The following is a 20560-nucleotide window of genomic DNA, read 5'->3' on the forward strand; positions in this document are numbered from 1 at the left end:
TTTTCCGAGAGAACGAATTGTCGTATTCATCGTCTTCAAATTGACTATTCTGATGTAAATAAACTAACCACTTCAAGCGGAGAACTAGACGCAATTAAATTCAAATAAAATAAAATTTGCCCATCCTTCTAGTACTAGCAACGAAATTGAGTGATTTGACCTGAAGTTAGTGATTCTCAAAGCGAGCAATCCTAGGAATATGTTATGCCCTTGTCTCTATATTAGGCTTTGAAAAAACACTATCGAGAGAGCTATTTTTGATCCTGCGAAACAAAAATTTCGCAGTATGTATTACCGTACAAAATTAGATTCTAAGCAAACTGACTGTTCAAGCATCTGCATTGGATGTTTGGCCGAAAGAGAATGCCGAGAGCTAGCCATAACCAATGAAGTCTCTGAGCCTCTACAGAAGCGTTTCAGCGAGGTCCCTTTTGAAGAAATTCACACTTTTGTTGAAGATGAGATTGACAAAATGCGGAAGTCTTTTGATTCAGAGTGCGAATCAACGGCCGAAAACCTGGTTATGAAGTTTGTCTATACTTGGGCTACTGAGGAACTCATGAAAAAGATAAACCCAAAAACTAGGGATTTTGAGAATTGGGAGAAAGCACAAGTGCGAAGAATGGATATCATGATGGATGGCGAGAGAACAACGCCTGCGCCCATATATTGGGTAAAGATTCTTGATCAGCTTCGTGACGACCTCACCGCCATTATCTCTACCTCTAAGGCAGATGGCGCTCCCTTGAGCCCAAATTCGTTGACCGAAACTTACAAAATGTTTCATGACGAGTTACAAAGCTTTGTTGACCACTGGCTCAGCCGACTTAGGTCCCTCTATCAAAATGAATATCAAGGTGTGTGGACTGTTTTCTATATCAGAAATGATTATGGGCATCCTGTGAGGGAAGAAACCAGGTACTATCTTCGCGCTTTGCTTATCCTATGGCCAATATTCGTGATCCTGGTCGCTCTTTATGTGTTTGATCCCGAAGCCCCGCAAGACACTTACGAGCCACTAAAAATATCCCTTCTTATCTGGATATTCTTGATTTTTTGCTTTTGGAGGACTGGTACTGATGGCCGCGCTCTGTTTCTTTTGAGTAGTTATATTAGGAGAGATATGAGTACATACCACAAAGTGACAAAACTTATTGAATGTGCTCTCTCAAACTGGTCTACTGTTTTATTTGGAGAGCTACCCCCTGGTTGCTTCGGTCATGTATCTTGGGGGCTGAGATATTACGGAAGTTATGGAAGGACTCGGCGATAAAAGGCATATCAAAAATTACATCAAGTTGGATACTTTTCCTATTTACTGTGTAGGATCATCAGTTCCAGATGATTCACCAGTTTTGATACTGTTCCTCTAGTTTCTATTTTGAAAGAATAATACTCTCAATCCATTCGATTTCAGTCAGGAAAAAAAATAGAAAAAGAGCTCAATAAACAATGATTTCACCAAATACGTTATTCATAAAAAAAATCAGAACTTTTCAGTCCTTAAAATCCCCCGATCACATTCTCACCAGCTACCATTTACCCCATACTTTCTCACACTCATATTGCGCTACTACTACCGAAATGGATCCATCAAAAACAACCGATCCAGCAGAAATTACACCGAAATTGGATCCAATGGACTCCTCAGAACATGGGAAAGCCAGTACATCTTCTAATGAGCCAGCAGAGCCCGTTGCTGACCAATCAGAGGCCTCGCTGACGTCATCGTATGTTCCAATCGAGAATCTGACCGCTATTCAGCTCATAGACGAACACAAACAATTCAATGAAAGTGTCTTGGAGTATATTGGAGGCACAGGTGTGTCTGCCACTGGCGAGCACCGGATCGTGGCTGTTTTCGGGTCTCAATCGACTGGAAAGTCCACTCTCTTAAACCACTTGTTCAACACCAATTTTGGTGTTATGGATGAGGCTAGTAGACAGCAAACCACCAAGGGAATCTGGTTGGCCGTGAGTCCTGGCGTCAGCTGCACTGACGAGCGGAAGGCGGGCCCTACAGATGATAAGATCGTAGTTATGGATGTTGAAGGTACAGACGGAACTGAGCGTGGAGAGGATCAAGATTTCGAAAGAAAGGCTGCTCTCTTTGCGTTGGCCACCAGTGAAGTCCTTATTGTCAACTTGTGGGAGACTCAGGTGGGCTGGTACCAAGGTGCTAACATGGGTTTAATCAAGACAGTATTCGAGGTAAACTTGTCGCTTTTCGGCCGCATTAAGCTTGATTCCGCAAGTGACCATAAGGTGTTGCTTTTGTTCGTCATCAGAGATCATACTGGTGTCACCAGCAAGGAATCACTTTCGGCTACTTTAACTAGAGATTTGCTTAAGATCTGGGATAGTCTCAACAAGCCCGCCGAATTGGCACAATTACGCTTTGAAGATTTCTTTGACTTGGCTTTCCACACCTTAAGCCATAAAATCTTCCAGAATGATGCTTTCGTATCGGATGTGAAGCTATTAGGGGACCGCTTTGTCGACACCAAAAACCTGGACTATTTGTTCAAGCCCAACTATTGCCACAACATTCCAATCGAGGGGTGGACCATGTATGCTGAGAGCTGCTGGGAACAAATCGATAGCAACAAGGATCTTGATTTGCCAACACAACAGATCATGGTAGCACGCATCAAGTGTGAGGAGCTTGCTTCGGCTAGTTTCACGGAGTTTGAGCAGACATACGCCATTTTGTACTCTGAAGCGCAAAAGGCCTCAGAATCTCAGGTTCCCTTGAACTATGTGCATATCGGCCAGGCATTGGTTGCTGCACACTTGGGGGCTCTTTCGGACTACGACATTGGCGCTTCGAAATACAACCAGGATGTCTACACTCATAGACGCGAGCTTTTGTCCGAAAAGGTTCTCGCAAAGCTCCAGAACATAGTCCTGCTTTATGCGGAGCTGCTCACGGCCTCCACAGTGTCAGAATTCGAGGCCGCCTTAACTAAGCGCACTAAATCGATTACTTTAGTCGACGCCATTGAAGCTGCAAAAAAATCCTTTGTTGCCGACTACAAACGTGACTTGGAACTTCTTTCAGTCGAGGGACAAATCCCAACAGATTCTTATACCGAACGCCTACAAGCAGAGCTTCAGAAGATTGAGGGCGAACAGAAAATTGCAGAGGTCAATGCTTTGGTGAATAAGTACCTCAGAAAGCTCCAGACGTCATTGAACAGCGCTGTTCAATCTGAAATCAGCAAAGCCTCTGAAGAAACCTGGGACAATATCAAGGAACGCTATGAGAATCTGCAAAAGACTCTCTTGAGCAAAGTCCGAAATTCAGACGGTAAATACGATTTTGGAATTGGTAGCGAGTCTCCTGTCACAGAAATCGCTAGCCAAACAATCGAGTACAAGTCCTGGGAGACGCTTCTGGCTGCCATTGCCAAGTTTACATCCAAAGAGAATTTGTTCAATGTATTGAAGGATCGCTTCGATGAGAAATTCGGATACGATGCAAATGGGAACCCAAGAGTGTACCTGAACACAACTGAACTTGAGTCTTCGTTCGTAGCCGCCAAAAACGCCGCGGCGCTGGTGCTCCCCAATTTATCTACAGCTATTCTTTCCGATGGTAACAAATTTCAGCCCACGGTGAATCTTAACAGTTCGTTTTTGAGAAGAAAGTTTGAGAGCGTTGCTTCCGCACTCAAAGCTGGAGCTGGAGCCCAGGAAGACGAAAGCGACAGCGAAGATGAAGAGAACGAAAGAAACTTCATTGAAGTCGTCTCGGAAGACGATCAACAAGAAGTGTTGCGCAAGTTTAAGAGAGAGACTGACGCCATCTTTGTAGCCCGAAAGGGCGCCATTGTACAGAGCCGCACACAGATCCCCTACTACATCTACTTGGTGATCTTGGTGCTTGGTTGGAATGAGTTCATGGCTGTCATCCGCAATCCATTCTTCTTCTCGTTGCTTCTTGTGTTTGGAGCCGGCGCGTATCTCATGTACCAGACCAATCTTCTTGGACCTGCCTTGATTGTGGGTAAAAGAATGGTGGATGAGTCTGTCAACATGGCCAAACAAAAGCTCCGGGAGTTTGTGATCGATGACCACCAGACACATGGCCACAACTTGAAGAAGATGGCCAGCAAAGAGGCCATCGAACTCGATGATTTGAGTGAAGACGGAACGAGAAAGGAGGATTAATTATTCGAGAAAGAATGGAGCTGCAAAATGAGCCGGATGCGGCTGAAAAAGAGTATAAATTTACGAGCTACTTCCCATCGATCATGCACTCATTATCTGAGACCGTGAGCCAGACCCGTGCCATGTTTCAGCAGCAAAATTGATACCAAAACATCCGGAATTTTCTGAACGTCCCCACCGCACTACGGCCCACAAGAATAAAAGAAAATTGCAGCCATTTGCTTGAATTCAATGCCAAATCGCCTTCATTCCTGTAGCTTGCCTTGCTGTCAATTGTAGCCATGCGGGTACTGCACATCGCCGACTGTATCCTTATCCACATCCCAAAAATGCTACATAGGATCTGGCATAACTGTATCTACACCCCTCCCAAACAGCACCAAATCGACGGAATTTCGGTTGCAATTTCGCCCACTGCATTCATTGATAGAGCCACGATCTCCTGCGGAATTTCGGCCGGAAAGACGCAATTTCCGAGGATTTAGTGGTGGATTCATATTTCCGACATCGTTTGTCGCCTAAACTCCGCCACAGCGGATATAAACAGAGCCGATTTTTCTTGTAAAAGCATCCCGGGCGGCCAATATTTAGGCTGGTAGCCAGAAATTTTTGATTCAAGTTCTTTGTTCCCTCAAAAATTGCCATCGAAGTTCTATCCAAATACACAAACGTCAGTTTTGGCTGCGATTCACAACAAAAACGATTTTTTTTTATATAGAGAAGCTTTGAAATTGTGGGTTATATGGATTCAAGCAATTCGCATTTCCCCAGTGAGCCAAACTTGTCGCTGAGCTTCTTGTCTTCTGCATTAAACTTTGAAACTGGGAAAGTACTCCGAAATGGCCTTCTAGAACTTTCCCGCGGTGTCAAAACCGATGTCATCAACTCTCAATCCTCTGCGATGGAGGCGGACTTTATGGAGGCCTTGGAAGAGGGACTGAAGCTCTGTATGCTACCTCACCACAGTGTGAAGCCCACTGGTCTCGAGACGGGCGATTTTTTGGTCATAGATTTGGGTGGACTGACGCTTCGTGTGGCAGTCATTTCAATCCATCCGCACTCTGGCCTTGTAGATAGTTTTGAGAATGACAATCCTCTGGAATTAGCGCCGCGTTTGATTGCACGAGGTTCGGACTCTTCAGTGGCCCGTCGGGACCGTATAGAGATTGTGGTCTCCAAAAAATGGAATATATCCAACGCTTGTAAGGTCGTGGACGCCCTGTTCTTCGAGCTCATAGTCTCCAAGATCTTTGAGACGCTTCAAGACCAGAGTGTCATTGCTCTTGATAAAACAATTGTTGTGGGCGTGACCTGGTCCTTCCCATTGGAGACCTGTTCATACAATAGTGCCCGGATCCTGCTGATGGGGAAAGGGTACGATCTTACGCCTGAGTTTCGAGGCGCAAATATCAAAGAAATCATAGAAAGCACCATGACCAGGCTTCACGGGATCAAACTAGAAATTGGAGCAGTCGTCAATGATTCATTTGCTGTTTACGCTGCCGGGAAGTATCTTGATAGCACTACAGAGTTGGCATTGGTATTGGGCACAGGATTCAACATGTGTTATCAGTTGACTTCAGCTTCTAATTTTCATGACATCAAGAGACTTGATAACGAGCCCGATATTCTTTTCAATACTGAGATGTCTTTTTTTGGGGTTGGACTTGTTGACCTGTTCTCGAGCAAGTACGACTACTACATAGATTCTCACTTCGGCGCCACCCCGAAGTTCAAGCCGCATTTAAGTACAGATCCCGCCACAAATGCCATTTTCCAGCCATGCGAGCTTCTTTGCTCCGGTAGATACATTGTGGAGCTCGTACGGTTAGTGGTAGTTGACTTAATTAAAGCTGGAGAGATTTTTCCCAACCAAAAGAACCACAGCGCCACCTCCATACCTTATGAGAGCATCACTGGAGAGTTTCTTTCTCATTTGATGGACGTTCAGGGTACAACAGACCTCGTAGAGCAGTACTTCGATTGGGCTTCAGGGCTGGTTCTTGAGTCTGATGTCACTAAGTTAAGATCGGTAGTCCAGGCAATTATTCAGCGGTCAGCTGCAGTTGTAGCAGTTGCTGTCATTGCATCAATCAGGCTCATTACTCGATGCAATGGACCTTTCAGAGGTCTGGAGATAACTATTGGGTACATTGGCTCAGTGATCGAGCATTTGGATCACTTCCGAGAAACATTGACGAAATTTGTGAATCTGAGCCCGACTCTCACTGAATTAGGCATTAGCATCAAATTGAGGCATGTAAATGATAGCTCGCTTGTTGGCGGGGCCATCGCAGCTGCATGCAGCCTCCCTAGTCATGAATAGCATTACACAGAATAAACCAATTGCATGAACACAACTTTCCAATATATATTTCATTGCGAATTAAGACTATAACTTGCTTTCGGGCAGTGCCTCTTGGTCGCACACAAGCATCACATTCGAATGCTCTTTCAAAAAAGAAGCAGGTAAATTCGAATCTCCCAGAGCGCTCTCAAGGAGCTTATTCATAATTTTGCGTTTGCTAGAGCCAAACACGACGAGCGCAACCTCCGCGGAGTTGTCTATGATAGTGGATACACCCACAGTGAGGGCCTTTGTAGGTACCAATGTGCGGTCGTTCTCAAAAAACCGAGAATTAGCTTCAATGGTACTCTCGGCCAATGCAATTGGTCTTGTTCGCGAGTCTCGCGCCAGACCTGCCTCGTTGAAGGCTAAGTGTCCAGTGGGTCCCAATCCGCCCAAGAATAGATGGATTGGCCCGTACTTCTTAATGGCCCTCTCGTATCGTGCGCACTCGGCATCCGCATCAGGCGCAATACCGCAAAGAATGTGGATGTTCTTCCGTTGGAAGTCGGTGTGGTTGAAGAGCTTGTCATACATGTAATAATTGTACGACTGGGGGTGAGACGGCGCAAGACCCACATATTCGTCCATGTTAAATGTCACCACGTTTTCAAAGGACACGCTTCCCTCTTTGTAAGCCCTGACAAGTTCCTTGTAGACTCCTTCTGGAGACGAACCAGTGGGTAGACCCAATACAAATGGCTTTTCTGGTGATGGCCCAAAGGCGTTGATCTTGATAACAATATAGCCGGCCAAAAATTCTGCAGCCTCTTCTTTGGACGAGAATACCTTTGTGCTGAACGTCATTGGTTTTAAGGCAATGTAGTGTACTTCAGAACTCTCGTACACGTTTTGATTATATCTCAGAAATCTGCTTTTGAGACTGGAATTTCACACCAGTTAATTACGGACAAGCGTGTTTCCTATTCGAGAATCCAGAATCCTTTTAATGGAGTTTTCTCCGCTTTCTCAATGATGGATTCCTGAAACAACAATTTGCCAAATTGCCCGATTTGGCTTAATTCTTTACTACAACTCTACAATTTTCCAATCGGATTTCACGCCTACAGCCTAGAAATTGGGATTCCATGTGACATGTTGCAGTTTCCGAAAAGTACCCCAGGATCGGATTTATCTGCAGGATTTACCATTCTTTTTGAAAGTGTTACATTTAGTTTGCAAAGAAATTGCGAGAAATGACGGCATTATGTTTGTCATCTAAATTTGATCCTGGAATTCTGCTGTCTGTATGTTGTATTTTCCAGTCGCTAAGAATTATCGATAATTCTGGCTCCGAGCCAATGAACGAAGGTTTCGAAAGCACAAACTTCAAATAATTCATTTTGAAAACAATTACAAATTGATGTCTTCGAATCTGATCGGCCCGAATCTCTCGATATTGAAGTGTTGAGATTTGCTTCTCCGCATCGAAGCGGTCGAAGAAGACTAGAGGTTATCTCCATCTGCTATTTATTGTTTAAGATTTGTTTGAATCTTGAATTCGAAGGCTTTAAACCTTTTTGGAAGAGATAAGTTATTCGGCTTGAAACGGAACCATTGAATTTTGAACTGATACATAATTTGGCACCATATCTGTGAAGATGCATTTTGTCAGAAACTGAGAGTTTCCATAACCAATAAAGTATGCCAAGGGTTTCAACTCTGAAGAGCAATTTCAATGGAATATGATCAAAAGACTTGAGAAGACTGAAACGAATCAGAAGCAGTTGCAAAGAACTCATTTGTCGATAAAGCACTCAATAGATCCATAATTCTTTCAAACTCATACTCATCGTCCCATTTCTAATTTGCCATTGGATCCATAAATGAAATCCCTCAAATAATTGAGAATAATCATTTGTATGTTCAGCTCCAGACTCACAATCATGGAAGAGCTCTCTGTTCCGACAATGGGACTGCTGCGTCAGAATCTGCTCTGAAATAATTGACCTCCCAATTTACATAGAAAGAATACTCAGATAGTCAAGATCGGTTAACTGCGTGGATTCGAAATTTGAACTATGCATCGATTCGACTGGTGTTCTTGCAAAGTTGAGATCTTACGCCGACGGTGAGCGGCGTAGAACTAAGATAATTTCCATTCCCGTGAATGAAACTGTATTTTCACTTCAAAAGTTATCCTCCCAAGTTTTTAATTCTTTTTTGTTGTTGTGGAGGAGAAAATGCTAGATTAGGTGTGTATAGTCAAGGCAAATAACATAAACAGCCTTTGCGCTCGTAATTAACACGAAATATAATAAATTATTCATTTGTAAACTCTATGAAACTGGTATTTGGAGGATTCATTCACCTGAACGGAGGCTTGCATCTCTACTGATCTATCATCAATCGGAGCGTTCAGCTTTCATTTACCATACAAACCAGAATAAGGTTTACGAAGGAAAGCTCCCCAAGTGGGATCTCGTCCAAAATAGTACTGCGGCCAGTTTGATTGGGCTTTCTTGACACAGCTGAGTATTTCATTGTACCTATCTTTCCTCAGTTCATTCAGGGAGCTGATGCGGAAGAGATACTGCCCTGTGGACAAAGAGAGACAAATAAATACAATAAACGCCACGATTAGTCCTATAATCAAAAAAAGAAAATGATACCGTTTTGTTTTAATAGACCAATAGATGAGCACTATTGTTAGAAAAAAGGCTAATGACCCGTGAAAAATTAAGATCTCGTACTTCATCATCTCTTTTCTGATCTTTCTCAATTTTGGGTATCCGTATTTATTTCGTATGGCAAAAACATACCACGCACCTTGAAACTCATTTTCATAAAGAGCCTTCAAGAGCTCAATGTACTTGTTCAGTACGAGAATCACTTGATCGACGAGTTGTTGAAAATCTCTCCTCAAGCTTTCAGGATCTTCGCAATCAACAGCATCTAAAGAAGAAAGACAAATGTAATGGACTCTCAGTTTCAACCGATCGAGCTGCGTGACCCACTCTTTTGGCAGAGGCTGAGAAGATCCCACAACGCAATCACGCATCGCGATCATTGAAACAACTTTCAACTTTTCCCAGTCCAGTTGTAATTCGATTGTGAGTATAACTCGTAGCAAGACTCGCAGCGCAAGGTTTAAGTATCTCGGATACAGGGGAGTATAAATGTCTCCCCGTATTGGTTTGCAAGGAGGAGCACTAATGGCTAGGATCTCATTATGCCAGCAGAGATAGATGGGATTCAAGAGCCTATAGAGAATATGTTTGACTTCAAATACTTTATCAGTCAATGTACCAAGTGATTTTGGGTTCTTGTGATAAAATGCCAATCCATCTTGAGCACTATAGGCTGACTCGTAGAATTCTCCGAATGTCATTCAGAAATTGAGTTTGTCGATGGTCTAGTTTCACTTCTGGGGTGTAAAAGTGATTATTAATGAGTGGTTGTTGGTCAATGAAAGCTTCAAGCAACACAAGGGTGGAAGTGGATGAGAAACGTATCAATTGCAATAATTCCTTGCTTCCCTATTTTCAATGCAACATGACACGATATGCTTGTACTGCCAGACAACTCTAAACAGCATAACGATTAACGCAGTGATGTGATTGATTCTTCAATTCCAAATAATCTATTTGTTTATTCCGTGTTAGGAACGATGAGAAGAATGGACCGATCTAAAATTTGGTCCTTTGTTCATGAGAAGCAACATATTCGATGTTTGTTTAACACAATCTACCTTCTCTTTCTTTGAGAAGAGTTCAAGATTTGGCTTCAAAAATTATTCTGGCATTCGAATTACTCTATGCATAGTTGGCCCCTCCTTTCAGTACCAGCATATGGTATTCGAAGGTTGTTGTTCAACAAATTCCATGGCAGTTGTAGAGCTCAGTAACAAACTCGCAGTTAAGTGAAAGATGGCGGAATACCATAACATGATACCTCGCCCGAGATGCAAGGTCTATACTACTATTATGAAGAACCAGAAGAGCAATTATGGCTGCAAATGTCATTTAATTCGTGCGCTAAGTGAGCACTTTTCGAGCATACTAAGTCGGAAGGGATCTCAAACTTTTTCTACAATAAAATTCCGCTCAATGAGCCAGAGATTCGTCTTGAATCTATAAAAATAATTGAGTCATTTATAAGAACCGATATCATGAAACGAGTATGCTGGCTTGCGCTCACGACTCTCAAATTACACAAGGCAAGGGGACATCTAACCAACTGCAAACATTGACTAAAGGGGCAGTAGTAGTTTGATGTGCCCATGGATCCCACTCTGTTCGTTTCACTCTGTTCCACCATCGAATACCGGAACCCCACGTAGGATCAAAGCCAAACGGAGCTGGCCAGTCTAATAGGGCCACCTTCATTTGTTTTGTAGTTGACCTGTAATCTGCTCTTCTCAGGGGATAAAAAGAGTACAACCAATAGACAAATTGTCCTGATGACCACGACAAAACATAGAGAACAAAGAGAAAGCCAACAACACCAAAGATAACATATGAAAGAGTTGATACGCCATTCATAAGACATGAGAGAATAAAGAGCAGATACCCCAATGAAAAACCAGCCATCAAAATAGAACCAAAATAGTTTTCACTGAACGATTTTCTGATGTCTCTCAAATTTCTGAATCCGTACTTCTCTCTGATCTTCAAAACATGCGATACGCCAGCGAGATGGTTAGCATAGTACACTGTGCGTTCTTCAATCCGATTATGGAATAGCTGAGTCAAGTTTTCGATGGCACTTTTGCGAGAAGTAGTCAAACATGGCAAAGCGAGCCATCTGAAGTCTTTCTCCGTATCCTCGAGTCTCGCATCGAGATTGCGGCGCAATATGTCTAATTTTGAGATCCAGAGTTCTGGTGGTGGTGGGTGCTCAAGTTTAGTTATTTGACACAGAATCTTCACTTCCCAAACTCCATGATCATACAAAATTTTTTCAAGGTCCCTCAACAATTTTTTTGCGATCTGATCATATGTTTGTGCCGCCTTGCGCGTGATATTTGGGTTTGTGTAAGACTCTATCACAGATGCATCGAGGATATCTTGGGCATTAAAGTTGATATCGTAGTAGAATAGCAAGTTGGAGTCTTTGACTCCATAGTCTTGTCTTCCTCGCAATATTACATGCTCTCGATCTTGCTCTATTCCTTCCTGAATAGTTGCGTGATCTTGCTCTTCCCCTTCTTCGGTAGTTCTGGGATCTTGCTCCCTTTCTTTGGTAGTTTCGGAATCTCCCTCTTCTTCTTTGATTGTTTTGGGATGTTGCTTCTTGAAAAAGAGCAAAGTTTTACTTGCACGATTGCAGTGAAATATTTTCATAATATCTGAGTATTCTTAGGAACTTCGTTGTATCTGTTCACACTACCCTGCCACAGCGAAGTTCACAATAGTAATATACCCCCTCTCTCGCTTCTTTTATTCAGTCTATCATGCCAGTGATGACGATGATAATTTTGGGGAACATCTGCACAGCCATATAACTTTAAAAAGTCTGACTCTAGTATTTCACAGCGTTTGCCTAACATTCGGGTCAGATCACAACACATGAGCGACTGAGGTCTTTCGCTTCGGCTTTATGCACTTTAAAAAAAGTTGTGTTGGCTAATTTTGAGAATCCGCCTGGATGAATCCAATAGTGTGACACACTCTGGAACTCATTCACAGCTTAGTAGTTATCTGTGCCTGCACATTGTTGTTTCAAATGCTGTAGGCAATGACGAACAGAATTTATCACTGCGAAGACACTAACTTCAGGTTGTGTATTTGTGATGCTTCGAGAACTCTGCTGTATTTGTATGAATTAGTAGTGGTTATGGGAGCATCCTGTGAAGGGAGGTAGCAAATGAACATTGGAGCTGCAGAAAACTGAATCGGGTAGATCTTTGATTCTTTTTGAATTTGGTTGAATCGGCGCTATTTCAGGTATCAAATTCCAATTTTTGTTTATGCCAGCTAATTGAGGACTATTTGTTGACTGTATCGTGCCCATTAGGTAACTCATAGAGTATTGGCGCAACATAACTGAAGTACGATTATCGAGATGGATTCCTGCGACTTCAGGATAGTACATCAACTTAAAGCTGCTAAGATGGCTAAACCTAGCCTTGGATTGATCACCAGCTGCCTAACTGACTAGCTATGAGCTGCGTTGGTTATGTATAGAGCTAGGCACGATTAAATAGAGATCAACAAGATCAAGCTTCTCAACCAAAGTACTAAATGAGCACGATAATATTCAGCAGAGAATTAAGTGTCAAACATGAATGGTCGGCTCAACAGTGTCATAGCTTAGAGGGCCTACACCTCAAACACGACCATAGGAACGGGATCATTATCAGTGGAAAGGAATTCATTTATGTTTGAAATTCTTTTTTTGAAAAGTCTTTCGTTTTATCTGTTGCCACTGTATTGACATACTTAAGTTTTCACCACATCATGTTTAAGAATCATCCTAGACGAGAACAAATTTGAGCAGCTAGATGTTTATTTTTTTTTCTTTTTTTTTCCTTTGGAATCTAGCAGAACTACTAATTGGCTGTAGTCAATAACTACAGGTGTGTCGCAGGGCACATGGACGTTAAGGATTCTGACCAGCAGCTTCCTCATCCGCACCTTTATCGGCAGGATCATCCTCAATCTCAAATCCATTATTCCAGGTGCAGTACTGTGGAAGACGCCCTAACACAACCGCTCCATAGATAACACCGTGAGGAGCCCCTGGAGTCCTTAAGAAGACCGTGGGCCTTGGGTGATTGCGCGTGTAGAGGTTAAAGTGCCTCCAGAAGGCCCACGTAGAATTTGTGTCGAAAATTTCATGGATCCATTGCTGTTTAGATTCTGTGGCGATTGCCAAATTGATATCGCGTTTATCTTTCTTCTGTTTAGACGAGCACACCGTGGCGATTCTGTAGATCCACAGACCGTTAGCGCAAGCCATGACACTGAGAACAAAAAAAATTACCAGAAGGCCGATAAAGACCCACATCCATTTGGTCAAGTCGTTCTCCACGAATTTAGTGAAGTTCATTGTGAAAGTGGCAATAGCGCAAACCACTGATAAAGAAAAACCACTGGCGAACCAATGAAAGGCTCTTCTAACTTTTGGGAACGCATATGTGAGTCTAATTGCAAACACCAACCAGGCACCCTGGAAATCTACCTGATACATTTTGACCATGCCTTCTAGCCGACCGTCGAGTAGTTCAAACAATTTTTCGGTAAATTTCTGGAAGCCATCGTTGGCGGCTTCTGGAGCGCCAGGTAACCAATCTTGCAAAGTCCAGTCACGGTAAACATAGAGGTTATATCTCAATGCATAAGCAGTAACAACCCATGTTTTTGGTTGCGTTGACCAGGCACCCAGTTCCCCATCCCTCATTTTGAGCATCAAGTGTAATTTAATACTTTCACCCTTTTCATGTTTACTAATTGAGTTTAAGAACGCCAAACCGATAGTAAGTGTTGCCTGGCACAAAGCTTGATAGGCTTCAGCATCGAGTCCTCGGTTCCAAGCCTCTAAATTTGACACCCAAATCAATTCGTTGATATCATTATCCCAGTCCTTGTAAAAAGGATTAATGCTGTTCTGAAGGGACCCGCTCACACTGGCGAGCTCTACTTGAACTGGATGATTTTTATCTTGACCTGGCGCCACGACGTCAAGCTCCCTTGGCACGTCAAATGGAACAATTTCACCTTGGTCTGGCACTAAGACGCCGAGATCTCTTGGCTCGTTACCTGGAATAATTCCACTTTGGTCTGGTATCAAGGCGCCGAGGTCTCTTGGCTCGTTACCTGGAACAATTCCACCTAGGCCAAGCTCCAACCCGCCGGGCTCTCCCGGCATGTTAATTGAATTTATTCCTTCTCTGCGAGATAAGTCCGCAACAGGAGGACTTGAACTCATTGATGATTGCTTCTTTGCACTCGTTTTGTTTGCGTGGAAGAAAAAATTGGTGGTGTAGCTGTAATTTTAGGAGACACAGACATAAATTTGCAGCCACTATGCGCGAGCGATTTCAGAATAGAAGCCATTGTGTAAGCAAACGCAATCCAGAGAACTTGAAAAATGATTTCCAAATTTCTTCTAGGACTCCTAGTCTATCAAATAGGCCATCGTCGCTGAATGGCCACTTCTTTTTCCATGTAACCTTTCGTTTTGCTCGTGGCTACCCTAGCTTCTTTGAAAACGAGATGCAAATTTGAAATGAAAAATTCGGGAACTCTTAGAATGAGACATTTTCTCGTTTTCTTTCCCAATCTAAAAAAAACAACCCCAATCTCTACCTCTATTTTTCGCCCTATAAGCACATTTCTGTCGGATAACTAAGAGGCCCGGGTATTCGCGGCAGTGCGTTCTGCATAGTGGGTACCACAAAGCTCATAGTTAAGGTCATTCGAACTATGGGTGTGTCTTATCTTGAGGGAAAGACACTTCTCTGTCCTCTAAAATAGGAGGAAAAGGTCATAATTATATAGTTTTGGTAGCGATGTAAATACACGTAACTAATATAATATTAATTAGCACAAGTGCCACACGAGCGGAAGGAATGCGTATTTTAGGTATGAGGCTCAGGACTCCCGTACCTCCTAAACCTAGGATTGAATATCATATTCAGGTTCCAACATAGGTAACTCATAGAGTATTGGCGCAACACAACTGAATTAGGATCATCGAGATGTATTCCTGCGACTTCAGGTTAGTACATTAACTTAAAGCTGCTAAGATGGCTAAACCTAGCCTTGGATTGGTCACAAGCTGCCTAACTGACTAGCTATGAGACTGCGTTGATTATGTATAGACGTAGCTACGATTAATCAAAGATCAACAAGGTCAAGCTTCTTAATCAAAGGGATAAATGAGCACGACAATCATCAACATAGAATTAAGTGTCAAACATGAATGGTCGGCTCAACAGTGTCATAGCTTAGAGGGCCTAGACCTCAAACACAACCGTAGCGAAACGGGATCATTGTCAGTGGAAAGGAATTCACTTATGTTTGAGATAATTTGGCCTCTTCTTTTGAGACATTCTTTAACCAAATCTTCTCATTTGTTGCTACTTCACTGACACTTATTGATCCTAGACGAGAACGAATTTGAGCAGGTAGATATTCATTTTTTTTTGTTGAACTCGTACAGAAATGCTTATTGGCTGTGGTCAATACTAAAGGTTAGTTACAGGGCACATGAAGGCTAAGGATTCTGAGCGACAGGTTCATCGACAACAACTTCGAGTCCATTATTCCAAGTGTAATATCGCGAAAGGTTCTCTAATGGGCCCATTCCATAGATCTGATTAAGAGGAGCGCCTACAGTCCTCAAGAAGATCTTCCGTTCTGGAATTTTGCGGGTGTAGAGGTGCCAGTTTCTCCAGACGCACCACGTTGGGTTTCCGCCGAAAATTTCCCATTTCCATTTCTTTTTAGCTTCCTTGGCGATCTCCAAATTTATGTCGCGTTTCACTCTCTTCTGTTTTGATGAAAGTAGTGTGACCACGTTGTACCACAACAGACCCGTCGAGCAACCTAAAAGAACGAGTATTAGAAAAAATAACAGAAGGCAGCAAAAAACTATTATAAAAGGGATCGGATCTGTTTCGAAGTATTCGGTCTGTTTCCATACAAAAGAGCCGATAGCGCCACACATTGAGAAAGAAAAAAAAACGAGCACATAATTCAACCACTTTCTGATTTTTGGGAGCGCATAAGTGTTTCGAATTGCAAACACCAACCAGGCACCCTGGAAATCTTCCTGATACATTTTGACCATGCCTTCTAGCCGACCGTCGACTAATTCATACAACTTTTCGATGAATTTCTGGAAGCCAGCGTTGGCGGCTTCTGGAGCACCAGGTATCCAATCTTGCAAAGTCCAGTTACGATAAACATAGAGTTTCTTTCTCAACACAGAAGCATCGGCAATCCACGTTTTTGGTTCCGGAACCAAGTCAACAGAACCTCCATCCCTCATTTGGAGCATTAAGTGTATCTTAATACTTTCCAGCTGTGCATGTTCAGCAATTAAGAATAAGAATACAAAAGCGATGATCTCTGTTACCTTGCACGAAGCTTGATAGCTTTCATCATTAAGTCCTGGGTTAATAGCAGCCGCTAAATCTGAATTGCGGACCAAATCGTCGATATTTCTTTTCCAGCTTCTATTGAAATGATTTTTACTGTTCGAAAGACGGTTATTCACATCAGATACCGCTACTGGACTTAGAACTACTCTTTCTAGGCCTGGCGCCAGCGTGCCGAGCTCTATCCGCTCGCCAAATGGATTAATATCGCCTCTGCGAAATAGATCCCCAACAACAGGAAGATCATTCATTGATGATTGTTTTTTTTTGTACTCTTTCTGTTTGCACGGAAAAAAAAGTGGTGGTGTAGGTGTATTTCTGTATCAGATTTGCAACCATTATGCGCATTGCAGAACAGAAGTCATTGTGCAAGCAAACGCAATACAGAGAATTTTGAAAAAAGTCTTTCAAATTATTTCTAGGATCAAATTTATAAAATCGTCCCTGAATCTTTACTAAATCGTCACTTCTCTTTCCGTATACTCTTTCCTTCTGCTCGTGGCTACATTAGCATCCTTGAAACAACAAGCAAATCTGATATGGAACAGTTGAGAACTCTGATAATAAAATCTTCTTCTCGTTTTATCTTCCATTCGAGAAAAAAAAAACACAATCTCCATCCCTATTGTTTTGCCCTATAAGTGTACCTCCACATCCCATACAAAACCCTACTCTGTGACAAAGCACATCATATTCTTCCACAACCCACGCCAACACAAGAACATAACCGCCAATTTAAGAACACATGATGCTCCGCCGCCTCTATGCCACCTCAGCGCGGAAACCGCTCTCGCACGCCGCTTACAGCCTCCATCCATGGCCAGTTCCCATAAACCCATCTCCGCATGAAATCTTCGATCATAGTGCCAATAACTATAACAATACAGATGTCAAGCGGGGCGTGCGTGCTACCTATAAGAAGTTTGTCAAGCTCTACCACCCCGATTTGGCGGTGTCCAATGCTGTGGTAGACAACGACGGAAATGTTCTACTGATGGTGCCATATTGAAATTTTGACCACACTAGCACACTCAGAGGGATTTGGAACGGTATGTAGAATAGACTGTCCAAAATGATGGCTGTTGACATTGCATGGCCAAACAAAGTGGAGCATTCAATGAGTTTGTCTTCCAAAGCCATTGCCATCGGCTCTGTCAATACCGTCACTATAATGCTTGTTTCTCTTTTGAAGGGCATACGACTTGGTGACATCAAAATCACCATGCTGGAGATGAATAAGTGCATTGGCTATTTCCCATGTTGCATGTGAATTAGGTAATTCAGGACCATTTGAGCATAATCTTCGCTATAAATGGCCCTACGGAGGTCACTTTTCTTGCATGTTCCGTTGAGTTTGCACAGATGTAATTGTATGAACAGTTTAATTCTGAATTGGTAAGTGTTTTTCGGCTTTTCGCGGTTATAGTGGCTGCTAATCGCATAGTTGATACTGCAGATAACGCTGGCTGCAAAAAGGCGAAACAACGATCGAGATGAAGCAATTATGGGATACATTTTACATTGAAATTGATTTTTTATCTTCTGAGTTGGTCTTGAGGTGGGAGGCATTGTTTGGGAGGGAACACTTTCGGAATTGATGGAGTGCAGAAACTAGTTGTGAGATGGAAACAAGAAGATGTGTATTTGAAAGATTTATGGTTTTGAGATGAAATTCGAAGCAGGTTCGAATAGCTTTTCGTGTGTTTTTGTTCTGAACTGGTTGGGTTAGAGGTGGTCCGAAGCCTAGAGAAGGACGGTGCCATGTATATTAGAAAGGGATATACCACGAGAGGAAATATGAAATAGAAGTACGAAATTGTATGAATGTTGCCGCATTTGCATAGAAGGGGGACTAAGGTAGAACTATTACTAATAGACTAGCATTCCCCATTCACTGTATTAGAGTGACAGAAACAGACTCAACGGCACCGAAAAGAATAAAGAATGAAATCAGTAAATGTTAAAAACATTGAGTTTGGCCATACAAGACGTTCACAAGTTTTTGAGTCACCTCTTAGCAAGCACAAAGCAAAACAGCAACGGTCACCAGAACACACACCAAGCCAAAGAGAAATCAGAGGGAACTTTGAGGAAAGCTACATCATGGAAAAAACAAATCACTAAATACAAACGAGTCAACAACGAACCACAAATCAGTCAAGTGAATCTATCACACCGCATTTACCACAACTTATGCCACGACTTACCACTACTTATACCAATGCCTGTACCACTTCTTACGCCATCACCAGAGTATTGGATAGTAAAACAAAAAACAAAAAACAAAAACAAAAAGTTCCAATCTAATTCTACACCAAAATTCATGCCCCATTCTATTTCTCCCCCACTTAATTCTTATCTAATGCGGCACTGCATACAGTCTCGCCAATCTCACTCAACCTCCACACACCACCCCTAAACTACTCCAACCTCTCCTCCAAAACCCACCACTTCGTCCCATTCCCCCTCCCCATGTCGAAGATCGTGCGTTCTCTTAAAAATGTGGCCAACGGCTACTCGTCCACACAAATTTTGGTCCGAAACGCCACCTCTAACGACCCCTCCGGGCCAACCACGTACGATATGGAAGAAATAGCGGCAGCAACCAACACTTCGCAAACGGATTTCTTGGAGATTATGGATATGCTTGACCGTCGGTTGAACGACAAGGGCAAGAACTGGCGTCACGTCGCCAAATCGTTGACAGTCCTTGATTACTTGGTCAGATATGGCCTGGACAAATGTGTGTTGTGGTCCAAGGATAACTTGTACATTATTAAGACGTTGCGGGAGTTTGTTCACTTTGATGACAGTTCGCAGGACCAGGGTGCTTTGATCCGTGTCAAGGCCAAGGAATTGGTGGCCTTGTTGCAGGATGACGAGAGACTTACCCGCGAGCGACAGAATGCGCGCCAGAGACACCGTGGAGGCAATTCTTCGTCTGGGACTCCTCAGCGCCGTCGCTCGGATCCTTACGATGCGGAGTTGCAGCGCGCGCTAGAGCTTTCTCGCGAAACAGCAGAACAAGAACGTGCCCGCAACCAGCATGCACAGAATGCCGATGAGAATGATCCAGATTTGCAGGCTGCGCTCAAGCTCTCTATGGAGGAGGAGGAGCTTCGTAAGCTTCGCACTCAACGGAACGATAATCTCTTGGACTTGAACGATTATGCTCAACCTCAGCAACAGTACTACCAGCGACAACAACAACCATATTTCCAGCAGCAAGTTGACCCTACATTCTATTACCAACAGCAGCAGCAGCAGCAACAGCAATATGATATGTTCGGAAACCCTATCCAGGCTACTGGTTATTACCAGAACTACGGCCAGTTCGGTCAACCTCAAACGCAGCAATGGCAACAACCTCAGATTCCCCAGTATACTGGATTTGTGTCATCTACCGCCACTGCTGCTCCGGCTCCAGCAGAGGAATTGAAGCCCCTTAAAACTGGCTCCAATAATCCATTCGCATTACAGCAACAACAACAGCAACAACAACAACCACAACCACAACAACCTTCACTCAATACGTTGGCCCAGAGTCAAAGCCAAAGCCAGTTCGACACTCAAACGCCATTCTTCACTCAACCTCACCAAAACCAGGAACTACAACAACCTCAACAACCTCAACAGCCTCAGAAGTCCCGTTTCAACGACAGTCACGAATTAAACAACCTCTTGGCCTCCGGTACGGGTGTGGATACCTTCGGAAACACCGGCTCCTCCCGTATTCCTCATCAACATACGGCTAGAGGTAGCTTCGTTGCATCAGGTGGTGTAGACACAAGAAATAATGCTGACGTCAGATTGAGCTCCAACGCAACTGGAAACCCATTCTTGAACACTGGTATCGGTAACACCGCCACGGCAGCTCCTCACATCAATGCTGCTCCTACTGGTTATGGATTTGGCAACAGTAAAGACGAGCCAAGTTTGATTGACATCTAACATTAGAAATGTATTTAATGGATATTATAAATATATGTACG

At 43.0% G+C, this 20560-nt stretch overlaps 5 protein-coding genes across 5 annotated transcripts; 4 read left to right on the forward strand and 1 right to left on the reverse strand.

Annotated features, from left to right (window-relative positions):
• Window positions 1-286: 286 nt before the first annotated feature.
• PUMCH_003919 (uncharacterized protein) lies at window positions 287-1273 on the forward strand (the record flags this gene model as incomplete). Its single annotated transcript, XM_063022872.1, has 1 exon — window positions 287-1273. The coding sequence occupies one exon, from the start codon at window positions 287-289 to the stop codon at window positions 1271-1273; it is 987 nt and encodes a 328-aa protein (XP_062878942.1).
• Window positions 1274-1452: 179 nt separating this feature from the next.
• PUMCH_003920 (uncharacterized protein) lies at window positions 1453-4173 on the forward strand (the record flags this gene model as incomplete). Its single annotated transcript, XM_063022873.1, has 1 exon — window positions 1453-4173. One exon carries the CDS (start codon window positions 1453-1455, stop codon window positions 4171-4173), a length of 2721 nt encoding a protein of 906 aa, XP_062878943.1.
• A 742-nt stretch (window positions 4174-4915) lies between these two features.
• PUMCH_003921 (uncharacterized protein) lies at window positions 4916-6499 on the forward strand (the record flags this gene model as incomplete). The annotated part of the gene is made up of 1 exon (XM_063022874.1): window positions 4916-6499. One exon carries the CDS (start codon window positions 4916-4918, stop codon window positions 6497-6499), a length of 1584 nt encoding a protein of 527 aa, XP_062878944.1.
• Window positions 6500-13063: 6564 nt separating this feature from the next.
• PUMCH_003922 (uncharacterized protein) lies at window positions 13064-14392 on the reverse strand (the record flags this gene model as incomplete). Its single annotated transcript, XM_063022875.1, has 1 exon — window positions 13064-14392. The coding sequence occupies one exon, from the start codon at window positions 14390-14392 to the stop codon at window positions 13064-13066; it is 1329 nt and encodes a 442-aa protein (XP_062878945.1).
• A 4648-nt stretch (window positions 14393-19040) lies between these two features.
• On the forward strand, window positions 19041-20519 carry PUMCH_003923 (uncharacterized protein; the record flags this gene model as incomplete). The annotated part of the gene is made up of 1 exon (XM_063022876.1): window positions 19041-20519. One exon carries the CDS (start codon window positions 19041-19043, stop codon window positions 20517-20519), a length of 1479 nt encoding a protein of 492 aa, XP_062878946.1.
• Between the last annotated feature and the right edge of the window lie 41 nt (window positions 20520-20560).

Source organism: Australozyma saopauloensis, chromosome 5 (assembly GCF_035610405.1).
Source record: "Australozyma saopauloensis chromosome 5, complete sequence".
Lineage (NCBI taxonomy): Eukaryota > Fungi > Ascomycota > Pichiomycetes > Serinales > Metschnikowiaceae > Australozyma > Australozyma saopauloensis.